At 37.5% G+C, this 18,018-nt stretch overlaps 1 protein-coding gene across 1 annotated transcript in view; it reads right to left on the reverse strand.

Annotated features, from left to right (window-relative positions):
- Window positions 1–2,713: 2,713 nt before the first annotated feature.
- Window positions 2,714–18,018, reverse strand: part of LOC124788883 — a 437,882-nt gene continuing 422,577 nt past the window's right edge. Inside the window, exons 8-10 of the mRNA XM_047256165.1 lie at window positions 8,584–8,802; window positions 7,130–7,846; window positions 2,714–2,748 (exon numbers count right to left, since the gene is read on the reverse strand). Of these exons, the coding sequence (XP_047112121.1) occupies window positions 2,714–2,748; window positions 7,130–7,846; window positions 8,584–8,802 (971 nt within the window). The remainder of the gene's footprint in view (window positions 2,749–7,129; window positions 7,847–8,583; window positions 8,803–18,018) is intronic.

Below are 18,018 nucleotides of genomic sequence, written 5' to 3' on the forward strand. Positions count from 1 at the left end.
GCAAAATGCACTGATAAAATAGCTAAATATTGTTATTTCCTCAGCATTAGATGAAGAGTACTACAGGTGGTAAGAAAGTGTATTGTTTGCCAGAAAGCAAAACATTCTAACATCTCCAAACAGATAGAACTACATCCCATTGTGGCTAACAAACATATAGAAATGGTGTCATTAGATGTGGCTGGACCCTATCCCAGAGATAAAGAGGGAGTAAAATATATAGTAGGCCTGTATGATATTTTCACTAAATACGTAAAACTCTAAGCTGTCCAGAAATGCACAGAATATGAAGAAGAGGAGGTATATGCATAGTAACGAGCATTCAATCATCCCTAACATTGTTACAGTGCGTGTTAAGGAGGTGACACAAAAAGAACTGTTGGCTAATATTACCAATCCCAATGAAAGGGCTGCAGTTTATGCAAACATCAGCCTCACCACAATAGGACACATAAGCAAGGAACGCGAAAACAAGCCACATGGTTTACTGGAGTCACTGTGAAGAAAACCTTATAATTTAGGGAGGAAACCCATTCTTATAGACAGTTTCAAAAAATCGGTCATTCGACAAACAATGAAGGACTTTTACGTAAACCAAAAAATAGTGCTGACATTATGGAAATTACTTACTGCTGTGAAACAAAAAATACATTTTCCTTGGCAGAAAGATGTTTTATATGAGACACTGTGTGAAATGGGATTTACCTGGAAAAGATCTGTAAGTAAACAAAAGATTCTGATAGAAAGAACAGATATAATTGACTGGCAATGTAAGTACCTGATCTAAGTGAGTAAACTAAGGGAGCTAGGCAGAAAATTCTCTTATATTGATGAAATTTGGGTGAACAACATTACTTACAGAAAATGTTGGCAGGGTCCTGGCATTGATGGCATTATGGACAATGTTAGCGGAAGCAATAGGATTATAGTGGTCAATACTGGACCAAAAGATGGGTTCTTACCCAACGCACAGTTGATTTATAAAGTGGGGTGTGCAACAGGAGACTATCATGGGCAAATGAACTACAAAAGTTTTCCTAATTGGATATCGAATAAAGTAATTCCAAATCTTCCACCGAACTGTGTTATTGTTATGGACAATGCTTCATATCACAACAAGGAGCGCAACAAAGCTCCAGGTCCTCAAATAAAAGCAAAATGATTGAATGGTTATTAAAAAATAAGGTGGAAGCTGATTTGACAATGAGAAAAACAAAATTATTTGATTGAATTAAACAACATAAGCTCGAAGACAAAGTATTTGAAATTAATAAAATACTTGAAGCTCATGGATACACTGTGCTGTGACTTCCACCATACAACTGTGAGTTAAATCCAATTTAAATGGCATGGGCAAAGCTTAAGAACTTCGTCAGAGGAAGAAATATTCTTGGAGATTTTGCATGATGAAGTTGCTGCAGTTGGTGAAAGAAGGTATATAGCCATTTTCTGAGCTTCCATTTTTTATTCTGAACTAAATTTTGCAGTAACTGAAAGAAAGCGTATACAAAAACTTGTCCCAATTGTTACAGATTTTGAAATGATAACTCAGGATGACTGGAATGCATATTGCCTGAATGTGGAGAAACTTGAAAGAGTCCATGACTGCAGTGCCTTAGACCATTTGGCTAATCCTGTGCGGCTCACTTTAATTTGGAGAGAAACATCTGAAATGATTCAAATCTGTTATTACTACAATTTATATAAATATTAGATTCTAATTTGAAGAACTTCAGCAATGTAAATGTCATAAAATATTACTGACTTTTAAATTTTGATTTTTGATGTGAACAGTCAGAATGTACTTGTGACTTCTTTGAGTTGCAATGTGACATGGACAGTGCTAGTCACTTTCTATCTGAGTTGGTTTTTGGCATGAGATAATGATAGTCAGTAGTCTGGACTCTGCTATGTTCTGTTGTAAAAAGTATCTCATTCTTGTTTTACTTGTGAACTATGATTAGAAATGAACATGTCTGGAACATCTGAAACTTTTAATTCCAATGCTAATATTCAGCACATAAATAGACCTGTGTACCCTTCTGCAACCAACAGCAAGGAATTATATCTCTTAGATGATTGAACCTACTAGAAGACAACACTACAATAGACTATGACAGAAGCAGACCTTAACAGTTTCAATTGTTACTATCCCACTGATGTTTAAACACTAGTGTTCTCCCTTTTATGCTTCATTGATTTACACTATTGGAGAATCGTAGGGCAAATCAACTAGTTGCTCAAATGAGGTTTGTGACTTCATTTTTACAAAGCAATTTGCTTCAGTAAAAGTAAAGGTGGGAACCATTAGAATCGTGGGAAACAGCCAGGACAGTAATACTGTCTACATTAATACTTTAAAATTTTGCAGGAAATTAATAATAAAATAAATATAGCGGACCTGGAAAATATGATTCCAGGCAAAGGATAAAACCTGGACAATAGAGGATCTAGCATTGTCTGTAGAAGCAGATGAACAAGTTAAGGACAGTGTGATTTCTTATATATATAAAACATTAGATTCTTTGTGCGTTGCGCGTGCAAAAAAAGTTTAGCCAAAGTGATGATCTCAGAGCCAAAAATAGAATCTGAGACAGTGAAGGGGAATAAAGAGGTATCAGTCATAGGGACGGTATAAAAATCAATTAAAGAGGGTGAGGTGTTTGAAACAGTATAGGAGAGAGATTTTGATATGAAATATGACTCTTTAAATCTATCTCAAACTATATGAAAGAGTGAAGAATGATTCTGAAACATAAAACAGTTGATATTAAAAATGAAAAACAGTTGAAAAGATATTAAACAATCAGTTTTAAATCTGGGAAATTCATTCTTAAACTTGGGGAATAAATTGGGAATGTACAAAACTGAAGAGCATTGAGATTGCACATAAAATTGAAGTAATAAAAACATACAGAAATTATGACAAAACAAACTTTGAGAATACTCATACTGAATCTAAAAATGTTACTAACTCAGTATTTTTTTTTTTTTTTTGTAACTGAAACTAAGCTTTTAGCTGATGTTGCAGTCTCGAATGTTATCTTTTTTGGTAACTGAAACTAAGCTTTTAGCTGATGTTGAAGTCTTGAATGTTATCTGTTGAAGCTATTGGAGAAAAACTTGCAAGCAATGTATGTAATGAATGAAGTTGCTGATGTGAGTGGGGTCATTGATTTATTTGATGAAATGATTATGCTAATGAGAAAAGTGAAAATGAAGTATGTGAGTTGCCAGTAGTGAATGAGATTTCAGCACTATGTATAGCCACTCATATAACACCACAGTTTTATCAGAAAGATTTTATGTGGGAAAAGGATCAGAATATGATTTGCAAATAGTTTAAGAATAATATCTGTATCTGAAGTGATTTTGCTTCCAAGCCTGTGTCTCACTCTGCTGCACAGCAGAAGAAAAGTGCTCCAATGTAAGAATGTTGTCTGCATCAGAACTGTGCTAGTTTTATATTTGGATACCACACACAAACAATTGTGAACAATACCAACCACTGTTACACTCCATGGCAGAATGTAAATTTTCTCTCCTCCTCAGGAATACTGACGAATAAAGATATCCCCTACCTGACAGCATTTTATAAGTGATTTCACTGATGATGAGTGGTGATGGGGTCTGGGGTCATGAAAGGCAAGAAGGGAGTCAATACTAATAGGCACAGTTCCATTAATTACACGTCTTCATTCTTACCACAACAGATGCATACATAAACACACTCATTCAAGGCCATGGTGTTCTACTGACTTATGTCTGGCACAGATGTGTGTGACAACAACAAAAACAGCAACAACACACAGACAACATACAGCACTGATTCCACATAGATAGCTTTTATTTACTGCCGGCAGTCTTGCATGGAGTCAGTTATAGTGGGAATGTGTGTACTGAGAATGACAAGGTGAACTCTTTAATACCTTACTTCTGTGGGTTCTAATATCTACTGATATTGGTGTCATTTCCCAATCAAATTCTCTCAGCAGTATCTGATTTAATTTAACTACACTTCTGTACCGTTGTTTTGCCTATGATGATAGTCATCTTATAAACACTTTTCAAGATACCTGCATTTTAATTTAACTGATCTTCTAAGTCCTTTGATGTCTTTGACAATATTATAATGTCATTTTAAATCCTCGAAAATTTTAATGCTTCTCCCTGAACTTAAATTCTCTTTCAGAATTTCACTTTGGTTTCTCTTACTCCTTTCTCTAAATCTACAAATGCTATGAATGTAGGCTTGCTTTCTTCAGTCTACCTTCTAAGATTAATTTTATGGTCACTATTTCCTCATGTGTTTCTACATTTCTGTGGAACCTATACTGTTCTTCCATGAGTTCAGCTTTTACCAGTCATTCCATTCTTAAGTAAATAATTCATGTCAGTATTTTGCAACCATAATTTATTAAACTGATGGTTCTGTAATACTCACACCTATCAGCACCTGTCTCCTTTGGAATTTAAATTTCATATCCTGCTTGTAGTATGAGAGTATTTCCTCTGTCTAACAGTACTTACTAAATCTTAAAAATTCAAAACACCAAGTTAGAACATTAACAATGCAGGAAAAGATAGATTTCTACTTACCATAAAGATGACATGTTAAGTTGCACACAGGCACATTAAAAGACACATACCCATAAGTTTTTGGCCACAGGCATCATCAGAAAGAGAAACAGAAACATACAACATTCATTCACACAAGCAAGTACATGTCATGCACACATGACAGCTAACTCTGGCAGCTCATATCAGAACACAACTGCCACGTGGACTGGAAGAAGCATCCACAGGGGGAGAGAAGGGCAAGGGATGGCTGTGTAAAGGTGCAGAGAGAGACATATACTGTCTCGTGGTATGTGCAGAGACTAAACTGCTAACAAGTGTGGTGTCAGGAGCTTGTGAGGCAGGGAGGTGGGGACAACAGAACAAAAAAGGAGGGGAGTGGGAGAAGATGGGTGGGTGCATTGGCAGAGGGTGGTGGACAAAGAGGGTGGGAGACAAGAATGGGGTGGAGGTGATAGGACAGATGGTGTGGAAACTGTTGGGTGGAGTGTGTTGGGATAGTATGTTACCATAAGTTGATGCTCGGATAATTACAGGAGCAGAGAATGTATTGCAAGGATAACTCCTGTCTGCACAGTTCAGAAGAGCTGGTGGTGGAGGGGAGCATACAGAAGGCTTGAGTAGTGAAGCAGCCATTGAAATCAAGCATTTTATGTTCAGCTACATGTTGTGACAGAGGGTGATATACTTTGCTCTTGGCCACAGTTTGGCAGTGGCTGTTTGTCCTGGTGGATTGCTGGTAGGTAGTAATATCAACATTAAAAGCTGTGCAATGATGGCAGCAGAGCAGGTATATGACATGGCTGCTTTCAGAGGTGGCTCAATCCCTGATGTGGTAGGATAAACCTGTGACAAGACTGGAATAGGAAGTGCTGGGTGGATAGATTGGGCAGGTCTTGCACCTGGGTCTTCCACAGAGATACAATCCTTGTGGCAGGATACTGGGATTGGGAGTGGAAAATGGATGGACTATGATGTTGTAGAGCTTGGCTGGGTGACAGAAAATTATTTTAGGAGGGATGGGAAGGATCTTGGGTAGGATGTCCCTCATTTCAGTGGATGATGATAGGTAATCAAAGCCCCAAGGCTTCATTTGTTCCAGTTCAGGGTAGTATTGGATGATGAAAGGGGAACTCCTTTGTGGCTGCTTCTTGGGGGTGGTAGGGGGATTGGGGGTGTGAGGGGAAATGGTATGGGAGATCTGTTTGCGGACTAGGTCTGGGGTTAGCACCTGTCTGTGAAGGCCTTGGTAAGACCTTCAGCAAACTGGGGAAGGGAATTCTTGTCAATGCAGATATTCCACACCTGGGTGGCCAGGCTGTATGGGAGAGACTTTCTGGTGTGAAAAGGATGACGGCTGTAGCAATGCAGGTAATGTTGGTGGTTGGTAAGTTTAATGTGGACAGAGACGCAGAAGGCAAAGATATCAAGTTCAAGTCCTTGTCTGGTACACAGTTTTAAACTTCCAGGAAGTTTCAAATTTTCCAGGGTTTACTATTAAATAATTTCATGCATATTACCTTTACATTCTAAAGCACAAGGAAACAGACTAAATTTATAACATTAAAATACAGAATGAACCATGTGATACAATTTTAGACCTGTAGTTTCCGATACTGATTTATAGCTGAAGTATGTGACACAGCTGGGCTGTTTCAGAAACAATTTTACCTTAACTTGTCAGCGATTAAATTGAGCAGTCCTTTCATTTATGATTTTTCATAATACATAAAAATAAAACTTCCCCAGCAAAATTCATCAAACTGTTGTTGCATTTGGAACAGGGGAAAGTGGGGCACATTGAGACACAAAAATTGAAAGGGCTGTACATTTGTAAGTACCCCCTGTACAGTTTTGCTATCACTATTTTTTTTTTTTTTTTTTTTTTTTTTGGAGTATAAATATTGTAAATACAATGAATAATGGAACTGGATGTAAATTTTGCTTGGTTTTCGAAAATTCTTTCAAAATATGAAAGATTTACAATGCTGTCCCACTGGTGGGGTACGTTGAGACACTATATGGGGAAGGTTGAGACAATATGGGGAAGAATGAGACACTTTACAATTAGATTAGAAACATTGAATTTTGTTCCTATTTTTTTAATTATTTGGGGATAGTATTTTAAATTAAGTCATAAGATAAAATATCTCCGAATAAAATAACACTTTATTGGTTGAAAGAGGCACAAAACAGTTGCAATAGTGAAACTTTTTACTGTGAGATTACACATGAAATAGAATAGTAATAGAACTAGAAAGAAAAAATTTATGAACCACCTCTATAAAAAAACTATTTTAACAAATGTTATACTGCAAAAATGAAACAGGGAAAGAAAGCAGTGATTGCTGGCATTTTGTTCTTCTATGCATTGAGGTAAAGGTAGCACCATAACTGTATCACACATCTGGACATTAGACATATCTTCAACTACAGGATAGAAGAAAGTATTTTCAGTCTACTGTGACTTTCTCAGAAAACAAACTCAAAGTCCCCATCATCACATTTTTTTTCAAAACCTTCCCTATATAATGGACTACACTTTTCTTACTGATAAATTTAATGAGAACGTAATGTCCAATGTCAGCAATTTGTGGAACTGTAACTTCATCTTCACTTAATTGAGCCATACCATTTTCCAAGGCTGATGTTCCATCAATCTGGTGCATTTCATCTTCATTCTCAGAGTTAGCTTTCTGTGTCTTGAAGAGACTTGTCTTTACACGTGTAACCTGTAGGCCTACTTTTGTGGACTTCAAGAATTTTGCTTTCTGTTTTTCTTCCAGAATTACCTTCTCTGGCCTATAAGTGATGAATTTTCTTCTCTCCTTTTCTCTATGTTTCCTAGTCCTGTTGTTTCTTTCTGCTTTTGGATAGCCACAGAACTGTTTGGGGCTGATGTAACTTGAAGGTGGAGGAGAATGGATGTCTGTGTGATTTGAACTTTGTGAACTTTCCGGTTGTTGCGAAAAATCAGCCTTCCTTCTAGCATCACCACTTTGTTGAGGTAGATTGCATTCAGGCACTGTCTGGTCACTGTTCTGTCCTTCGTTTAGGATCCTGGCTTGTTTCTCTCTGTTCACCTTGGGGATGGGGTTTGTCAGTGACCATACTTGGCAGAAACGTATCATCTGTGTAAACATGCCTGACAACAGGAAAAATGACAGTTCTGGACTCATTGCATGTACATGGGCTATACCTACACAAGCTGCAACATTATAGATGGTGAATGACTGTCCTGGATGTTCACTCATCCATGTGTCTACAGCTGCATTATAATAAACCTGAAATGGCTTCATAATTCCAATGACCAGTGGCTGCATTCTATGTGTTGAATGTGGAGGAACAGTTAAGATGTGCACTCCGTTAGCTTTTGCCATTTTAATGGCTTCAAAGGACATGTGACTTTCATGGTAATGACAATTTAGCAGTGTTTGTTGTGTCATAGAACTCCCAGAATATTTAATAAAATGCTGCATGACGAGTACAGAGGTAACTGAAGTCATCCAACCTGAGGCATGAGCCAGTCCAAGTGTTCCTGTAGGTGCACCATAAAGCATGATCTCTTTAAAATGAACTCATTGGAAAACCATTACTGATGGCATGGTGCTGCCACAGCATTCATCACAAGCAGCATTGTTACTAAATTTCCCTTTTCTCCGCTGATAACTTTGGACACTTGTTTTATTCCTTTCTATGCTATTACCTTTAAAGGCTGCTGGGTGGTTTCGGTTTTTGTCTCATGCAGGTTGTAAATGTGAGATGGGTCACAGAATTCTGTAAGTTTCTTATGTAATGTCTCTAAATTATCGAAAAACATATCCACATTGAAGTGACTGAAGGAACTGGCTCTTGCTAGACTGTACCCTTCAGCAGTTCAAAGAGACAGTTGAAGATGGTGCTCGAGAAAACCATAGAGCCAGTCTTTGCCAGCCATGCAATGTTTATTCCATGTTTCAGAACATTCTATTTTATTGATTTTTGCTGTCTCATACACTAACTTACATGTTTCTAAAGTTCTGAGACCACAGAACATCTTTGCATTAGCTATTAAAAATTTAACAAAGTCCTTTTCTTGTTCATCTGACAAAACTCTGCAAACATCACAGTGAGCTTTCATTTCTATAGCACTGCCAGGATTAGTTCTTAATTTCTTTATGTGTCTAGCAAGAGTCTGAAACTTTAGATTCATCTTTTTAGAGCAGCCCTCCTGATAGAATCTCCCTGTAGAATAAGTTTAACACCTTCATTCATTGTATCTGCATCAAAGGTACCGGTATCGTTAACCTTAGGCTTTTTTTCATTCTCGCACCATTTTGAACCTTCAGCAAACAATCTGAAAGCAAAAAGCATTTATTAAAATAACTATATCTATTTCTATCCCACTTAAAGTGAGTATTTACATTTTAAATGATGTCCCAACCTACCCCTCTGTGCTTTGTCTCAACGTGCCCCATCATAACTTCCCACAGTAAAATTGTAGTCCTAACCTCCATAAACAATTTCTAAATAATTTGAACAATTTCAGTCATGCACAAATGCAGATGCAATAACCTGATGTCAATTACACAAAAACTAATTCCATAACAAATCAAATATATCAAATTAGCTGAGTGCAGAAAAATTTACATCACTAGTAAGAATTCAGTCCTTCCAGTATTTCACAGATGCTATACAACTGTGCCAAAACAAATGAAGTTCTTTTGCATTCTCCATGGCAATGTCAATCTACTGTTGTCCTCAAGTAAAGATGAGTATTAATGAATATATTTATTACCAAACATTTATGTGTTGTAATAAAAAAAATGAATAAATAAATATTACTAAATATTGCTAAATGTGCATATGAAAACACTCTTTAAACTGATACAACATGATTTCACTACTAGAAATGTTCTGCAGGACATTGGACTTCATTGCTTACTTCTTCAATTGTAGCTACAGTTGGCAGACTCTGAGAACACCTGTGCTTGTTGTAATTATGAAAATCCTCCTTATATGTTCTTCTCTTCCCTTCAATAAATAAAAATACTGTATACTGTAGTTCATTATAATATTATTTACAATCACATATGATACATAGAGCTTGCAATACTTCATATCTAAAATCACACATCTCCATCCTCCTACCTACGAGAGAGACTGAAAGAGTGAAGGAAACAAAAAGAAAAAAACTGTACAAGAGTTGAATGGCTTTTCCTGTCATTTGTCTGTGTCATACTGCACATTCATAATTAATGTCTTTGCCAACTCTCTGGCCACTCAGTTTTTGATTTTTTGTTTTTTAATAAATCTTAATTTTATGGCGTCCTGGGGACCTTTCATCATGTACCTACACAATTGCCCCCACTCTGTATGTTGAGATGATATGAAGAGGTATAGTTTTGTTTGTTTGTATTTACCTTTGCTGATAGGGTTGATGCCCTTAATTGCCATCTTCCTTTTTTATTTAATGGAATGGATATGTCAGCTTATCTTATGTATGTTAGAATTCTACAAGAAATTAAAAGATTATATACATAATGTGACAGTCCATTACATATTTGAAATTTAGAGTGCTAACAATAATGTTCAGTTTGCTTCATTCTCACTGTCATGCTTCATGCTGGCACACTGGAAAATTTGGTGACTAAGAGCTAGATGCTACCGTCACACGTGTGTGCACTCACTTTCTTCGTGTTGGTTTCACATTGAGTGTCACACTTTCACCTGAGTGTCACATATCAATGAATTTCTGTGGCATTTGTCTTCATTCTGGGTGCAGTGGATGTGTGCTTATTGTTCAAAATCTGAAGCTGTGGCTGAAGATCCCCATTTTTATGGCCCAGGCATCATTATTACCCATCGTACTTGCATTTTCAGTGGAGAGAACCCTGAGTAACAGCATCCATCACTGAGGTAAGCACCAGCTCGAACAACTATAGTTCACTTGTCAATGTGTTCAGCATTGTGAGCCACGATACTCAGAAGTTATTTTGTTGCACACCCATGTTCATGTCACCACACTTGACCATGCCCTTGTTGAAAGACACATGTAGCCATCAGAAACACTGTATAAATTGCTTGTCTTTAAAGTTCAGTTCTTCATATTGAGTTTGGTTTCCAATGAAAATTCATACAAATATTGAGTTACAACAATATACATAATATGATAGCTTATACCTATGACTGACATTCCATCCATCACTTATATTATGAATATAAATTTCTTAAGTTCTAAAATGTAATAAAATTTTGATTAACTGGATTCTGTTGTTACAGTTTGTTTGTTAGTTTCAACTTCTCTTCATTCACACCACATGTACAAATTAATTACATATCACATTATTATGACACAATATATGCTTATGATACATTTATGTTTCATTTTATAGATAGGCTTTTATCACTTATGTGGGAGCTCATTTCCTCCTTAGGTAAAAGAGGGAGAAAAACAATGAAAATAGGACTAAAACATTTTGCAGCAACTATGCTTCGTGCTACCTCCTTTGTTTGGTAGGGGAAAAGGGAAATACTCATTGACTGGTTCAAGGATTTATTAGGAAATGTTACCCACACAATGATGGACTAGTTGCCAAGGAACTTTTGCTTCATTGAAATGATGTTTACTGACTAATCACCCAAGTAGTATCATATTGTTTCTTTATGTTTTAGTGCTGTTTACTTCAATTAATGTGTAGGTTAGTGTGAAATGTGATGTTTTAAGCATCGTAGACTTATCTTTCTCAAATACATGGAAATGTCATTATGCAAGCTTTCATGTGACATGATATAAATTAACTGGTTTTTGTAAAATCTCATGCTTAAATGTTTATGTGTACTCTGCAGCGAATAGGTACTGATAATTTTCATGGAGACACACAATGATGATGCATATTTCATTTCTAATTTGCCTTATGACCCTTATATAAATATCCTTATAACTAAATAGTTTACTTGAGGTGTGGCCTGTTTCTTCATTTGGTACCTGTTCCTCTTGATGCAATTCTCTTCTTCTGCACCATGATGATGCACTGGTCACTGAAAGAAAAAACTTAAAACTAACTGCATTTCATAGTTCGGTGGCCCCTGATACGTTTGGTCACTGCATACAACAGCAGATATTTCCAAATTTTGTGTAAATTCATAGACATTCGTTTATTCTGTTACCCATTGTGATCATTTACTCTGCAAAGAAAATTATTTGACATCTCTCACTGTATTTTGTCATTAGTACTTAGCTTACACGTCTCGAAAAGCTTTTCATAATACATCTTTTTGGTTTTAAATATGTTGTATATAACTTAGTATTTAATTAAATCTCTGTGTACATATATCACTAGGTTCCCTAGCTCTTAGACAGTAGATGTATTTGAGTAGTATTTCCATTTACTTTGTATTTAAGTTAGGTACCTATTGCATTCCTGTTTTGATTGCGCCTTCTGCCAGTCTGTCGCACATGCACACAAGTCAGCAAGTCAATGTCTCCTCTCCTGCTACTGATGTCAGCAGGTATTGTTGAGTGCACAACAGCTGAGCCATAAGCTATTTTCATTTATACTTTAGCTTCACATGAAGTGGTGTGTTACTTCTCATTGCTGTTAATATTTATGCCTACATGTACAAATCGAAGGAATTACTTATGCCTATACACATTACTTTATCTTAAAGTACTCTCCAGAAGAAAAATTACACTTAGAATTATGTACACTATGTACAATCATCTTGCGATAAAAAAACATTATCATGCTTCGTCATTCTATAAAGACTTTTATATCTTTTTGAGGGTGGAGACCCTTATCTCTTCCTGTTTTCTCATAAACTAATCTGTACATTGCAGGATATGGTATTTTGGAAATTACATATGGTCCTAAATAGAGTAATTGCCACTTCTTATTCAGTTTGCCAAATTTTGTCAATTTATGGTGCATGAACAAGAGGATTTGTTGCCCTTCATAAAATTGTGTAACACATTTCAGTTTCTTGTTATAAATTTTCCTTATATACTTGGCCCTGTTTTCTAGTGTAATTGTGACTTGTTTGATTTTGTCTTGAAATGTCATTTCTGTAGTGGATACCTTTGGTATGGGCGACTCCCACTCATCTGTTTGTTTTGTCTGGAGCATCAATTTGTTATGTGTGAAACCTATTGAAGAATGTGGAAGGTTATTGACCACTTGCATGAAAGGAGTTATGTATTCTACCCATTGGGTGTGTTTGTGAGGGGTGTATGTCCTAATAAACTGGTTAAATTCTTTAAAGACTCATTCTACTGGGCTTTCTTCTGGGTGAAAAAGGCATACTAAATGTGCTTTATGCCCTGTGAGATCATAAATTGTTTCCACTTTTGCCCAACAAAATATGAAGCATTATTGGGTAGTAGTACCTTTGGTTTACCTACTCTTCTCAAATAGTCTCCCACAATTCTTTTTCTAATATTTGTGGTTGTTGCATTTTTGATGACATACATTTTGATATATTTTGAGAAAATTTCATATAGTGCTACTACATACGTTACTCCTCCTTTCTTCTTGGATATGGACCAGCTGTGTTCAGGGATACTGTATCTAGAGGGTTTTTCGTGAGTGTTGGTTGTAGCTCAGTATATTTTGACACATTGTACTGTTTTTACTTTTGACATATTGCACACCTTCTTAATACTTGTAGGGCTCTCCTTCTCAAATTTGGAAAACAACAAAGTGCTGCAATTTTTGCAGTACATTTGCTCACTCCATAACATCCCCATACTTCAAGTGTGTGTCTTATAAATTCACTCAGGAATACACACACACACACACACACACACACCATTGATCAGATTTTTCATGTTTCCTATGAAATAAAACACACTTGTATTCCTGATACCATTTACTTACATTTGCACCTTCATCTTGCTTAAGGTTTTGCATGACTTTACTCCATCTGTGACCTTGCTGTTGTATAATTTTAATTTGCTTACAAAACTTATGGTAATCAGACTGTTGTGCTGTACCTTGCATTCATTTCATTCTTATTTCTGCACCCTGCTCTGTTAATTCACCAAATTACTCTAAACCTTGTGGTAACCAGGACAAGGCATCTGCAATAACATTCTGACATCCTTTAATATAAACGATTTTGCAACTGAATTCTTGTAAATATATACACCATCTTGCTAATTGATGGTGTAATAGTTTACATCTTAAAAGAAATGACAGTGGCTGATGGTCACAGTAAATTTAGGTATTCTTTCCCCACAAAAATTCCTGTATTACTGCTAAACTTTCCAATTCTGACACAGAGTAAGTTCTTTCTGCTTCTGATAATGTACGACTAGCAAATCTGATGACCTTGGATACTTCCTTACCTTCTTTTTCTCGCATCTGGAACAAGCATGCACCCAGCCCGTAAGATGAGGCATCTGTGCATAGATAAAAATCCTTGGACATGTCAGGGTGGCTAAGAATGTTTGCATTGACCAATGCCTGCTTAATGTTGTTAAAGGACTCTTGACATTTATCATTTGATAACCAAAGCCTATTTTTTTTTATAACAAATAGGCAAAGCAACAGTGTTCATCAGTTGTTGTGGTATGAACTTACAAAAAAAAAAAAGATGCTAGTCCTAAAAAGACTTTTAGTTGTTTTTTATTCCTTGGAGCTGGACAATTGCACATGGTGTCAAGTTTTTTCAGATCAGGTAATATACCTTGTTCTGACACAACATGTCCTAAAAATTTGACTTGCTCCTTTCCAAAACTAGACTTTTTTAAATTGGATGTTACTCCATATTCTGCAAATTGTTGAAGCACCTGTTCAATGAGCCTGATATGTTCTAACCAAGTGGGTGTGGCCATTAGCATATAGTCTACATAAACAGTGACTTTGCTAATCAATTCTGGCCCCTAAAATCTTGCCCTATGCAGGTATGAACACTCCTGTGCTAATATTCAGTTCAAAAGGTAGAACAAAGAATTCATAACTTCTGCCACCACCAACAAATTCTGTATATTTTTGACTTTCTTCATGGAGCATTATTTGCCAGAAGGACATCTTGGGATTGAGTATAATGAAATATATTTTGTATTGTAAAACCTTAGAAGCTGTTTGTCCAAGTTGTCTGTTCTTATGCATACTGTCACTATAATCATATTGATACCTCTAGCATTGAGAACTACTCTTACAGAACCATCTGGTTTACATACTGGTAATATTGGACTACAATACGATGAAAATGAAGGTTGTATTATTCGCCATTTAATCATGTGATTGATCTCTTCCCTTACTGCCTCTTGTATTGCCAATGGAATAGGATATGACATTATACAAAATATTTTATGTGGATACACTTCAGATTTATATTCATAGTCTTTGATTACTCCTGGCTCCTTACTGGAAACATTGGCATACTTAAATAACAAGTTAGAAAGTTCTTGTCATTGCATCTCATTTAGTACCTGTGATTCACTTAGTTTCTGTTCCACCATTCTGTAACTAACCTCAGTGTTTGCTTCTTGTTCAGTATCAAAATTGTTTGTGAAATATACAGCTGGAAGGGAATATTGTACCACTACATTTGGCTCTGGTTTGTTTTTGTTACTTTTTTTCAGGTGTTCTGACTAAATCAATAGAAAAGATCTGGTTCTTTACAAAAAAAGTGACATTTGTGATTACCTATGTCAATCTGCATTTTGTATATTCTAAATGTGTCCATGCCAATAAGACAATTAACTATAAGTTTGTCAATTATAAGATTGCACTGTAAAATGTTCAATTTGCACTGGAATAAGTGCCTGATGTTCAACCAATTTAGTCTTACTGACTGTAGCAGTTTGCACCTTGAAATTTTGTGCAGGAAATGTTGGCAAATTGCCTCTCTTCTTCCATTCACAAAAAAACGCATTTGACATCAGGTTGGTAGTTGCACCTGTATCTAAAATTAACTGTGTGTGAATGTTAAATAGTTTCACCTTAATGATTGCTCGTATTTGTTCTTCCTTGAATTTATCTACTATATCTAGCTCATGCCAATGCAAATCATCCTTGATGTCACCTTGTTTGTCAAACCTTATAAAACATGTTTGTAGTTCTGCCTTTCCCCCACTCCCTGAGACGTCAGTAGCTTGGAGCTTAACTACGACTGGTTGGTGTTTTCTGGTGGTGTAGCATGACTTAATTCGTTATCTGGAGAAATTTCAGTTATTTGTACTGTGTGGCTACTTCACCAATTTGAGTCAGCTGCTGTGCAGTTATTTTGCTGCCAACAGGTCGGCTGATGTATAGCGTAAGGCATGACATTGTTTCCGTGCGTCGGTCACTGCTGCAGCTGACTGTTTCCATTCATAGTCAGCATAGGGCTTTGTGATGGTGAATTGTGATTTGCTCGTGTATTGAAATTACCCCTGCTGTTTTGGAAATTAGTTTTTAATTTATTTTTTTTTCCCCCGTTCCTGTTACTATTCTCATTACCTCTAGGTATGTAATTTTGCTGTTATGTGTACCAACTTTGCTGTGTGTATAAATCACATTTTTCTGACTGATTTACATAACTATATTGTTGTTGTGCCTGACTTTCTGTTGCCCTATCAGGTACATGTCTTTCCTCATAGATTAAGTCAATAGAATCAAACACTGACAGAAAATATTCAGTGTCAAGCATTGGTATTGTGACTAATTTTTCTCTAATGTGCGATGGCAAATGACTGCATCCTTTGAACACCCGATTTTTTAAATATGAACTTTCAGAGTCTGAGTTACATGGCCTCTGTGTGGTAGGAATTAGGTAGTGGTACCATCAATGCTGCTTTACACTGTGTAGCATGTATCTGCTACTACAGAGTGAAGGGACGTCGGAAGGAAGGAATATCAAGGTATGTGGACTTTTGATAATTCAGAGAGAGAACGAAGATGAACAACACTGCCCTGCTACAATTGGTGCATTTAGAGCCTGGGAAATGTGAAGCTCAAGTGAATGCGAACTTTAAAAGCAGCAGTGTAGTTAACCCAATAAAAGAAAGACCCACACATGCATAAATGAACTTTAATAGAAAGACAGGGGAACCGTGTGATCCAGGGAAAGGTGATTCAGAAAGGACAGCAATAGTGAAGTGGAAGATTTAGAGGCTAGAACAACTGGTGGGGAAGGGGGCTGATGATGTAGGTAACAGTTGAACATTGCGCGACAACGAGTAACAGCAGCTGGGAGTCTGGCAATTTGCAGAGCAGAGCTTGGTGAAGGAACCCACTCTAACATCTCACCACGCTGACAACGTTTGTGAAAAGCTAAGTCGTATTCTACTTTGTTTGGTATGTATGATTGTGTGTAAAGAAACTTGTGAACATGGCAGAAAATAATAACCAGCTATAGTAGATGAGAATGTAGGGGTAAATTTGGGTAAAGTAAATGCAATTGCTGATGAATTTAGTTTTGATACATCACAAGCGAATGACAGTGGCTTGCCATATTCAGTGTATGCTAATTATGGGACAGATAATGATCAGCACATGGTGGAAACTGGTATCAAATCTATACCTGTTACTGTTACAGAGATAAAGCAGGAACCATTGTCAATTGCTTGTGAGCAAAAGGATAGTGTTTCAGAAATGTTATGAAATATTTTGAAGCATTATGGGGGAAATGTGTTCTGATATAAAGAATTCTTTAAGTTCTGAAATACACTCCTGGAAATGGAAAAAAGAATGCATTGACACCGGTGTGTCAGACCCACCATACTTGCTCCGGACACTGCGAGAGGGCTGTACAAGCAATGATCACACGCACGGCACAGCGGACACACCAGGAACAGCGGTGTTGGCCGTCGAATGGCGCTAGCTGCGCAGCATTTGTGCACTGCCGCCGTCAGTGTCAGCCAATTTGCTGTGGCATACGGAGCTCCATCGCAGTCTTTAACACTGGTAGCATGCCGCGACAGCGTGGACGTGAACCGTATGTGCAGTTGACGGCCTTTGAGCGAGGGCGTATAGTGGGCATGCGGGAGGCCGGGTGGACGTACCGCCGAATTGCTCAACACGTGGGGCGTGAGGTCTCCACAGTACATCGATGTTGTCGCCAGTAGTTGGCAGAAGGTGCACGTGCCCGTCGACCTGGGACCGGACCGCAGCGACGCACGGATGCACGCCAAGACCATAGGATCCTACGCAGTGCTGTAGGGGACCGCACCGCCACTTCCCAGCAAATTAGGGACACTGTTGCTCCTGGGGTATCGGCGAGGACCATTTGCAACCGTCTCCATGAAGCTGGGCTACGGTCCCGCACACCATTAGGCCATCTACCGCTCACGCCCCAACATCGTGCAGTCCGCCTCCAGTGGTGTCGCGACAGGCGTGAATGGAGGGACGAATGGAGATGTGTCGTCTTCAGCGATGAGAGTCGCTTCTGCCTTGGTGCCAATGATGGTCGTATGCGTGTTTGGCGCTGTGCAGGTGAGCGCCACAATCAGGACTGCATACGACCGAGGCACAC

The sequence above is a fragment of the Schistocerca piceifrons genome, chromosome 3 (assembly GCF_021461385.2).
Source record: "Schistocerca piceifrons isolate TAMUIC-IGC-003096 chromosome 3, iqSchPice1.1, whole genome shotgun sequence".
Taxonomy (NCBI): Eukaryota; Metazoa; Arthropoda; class Insecta; order Orthoptera; family Acrididae; genus Schistocerca; species Schistocerca piceifrons.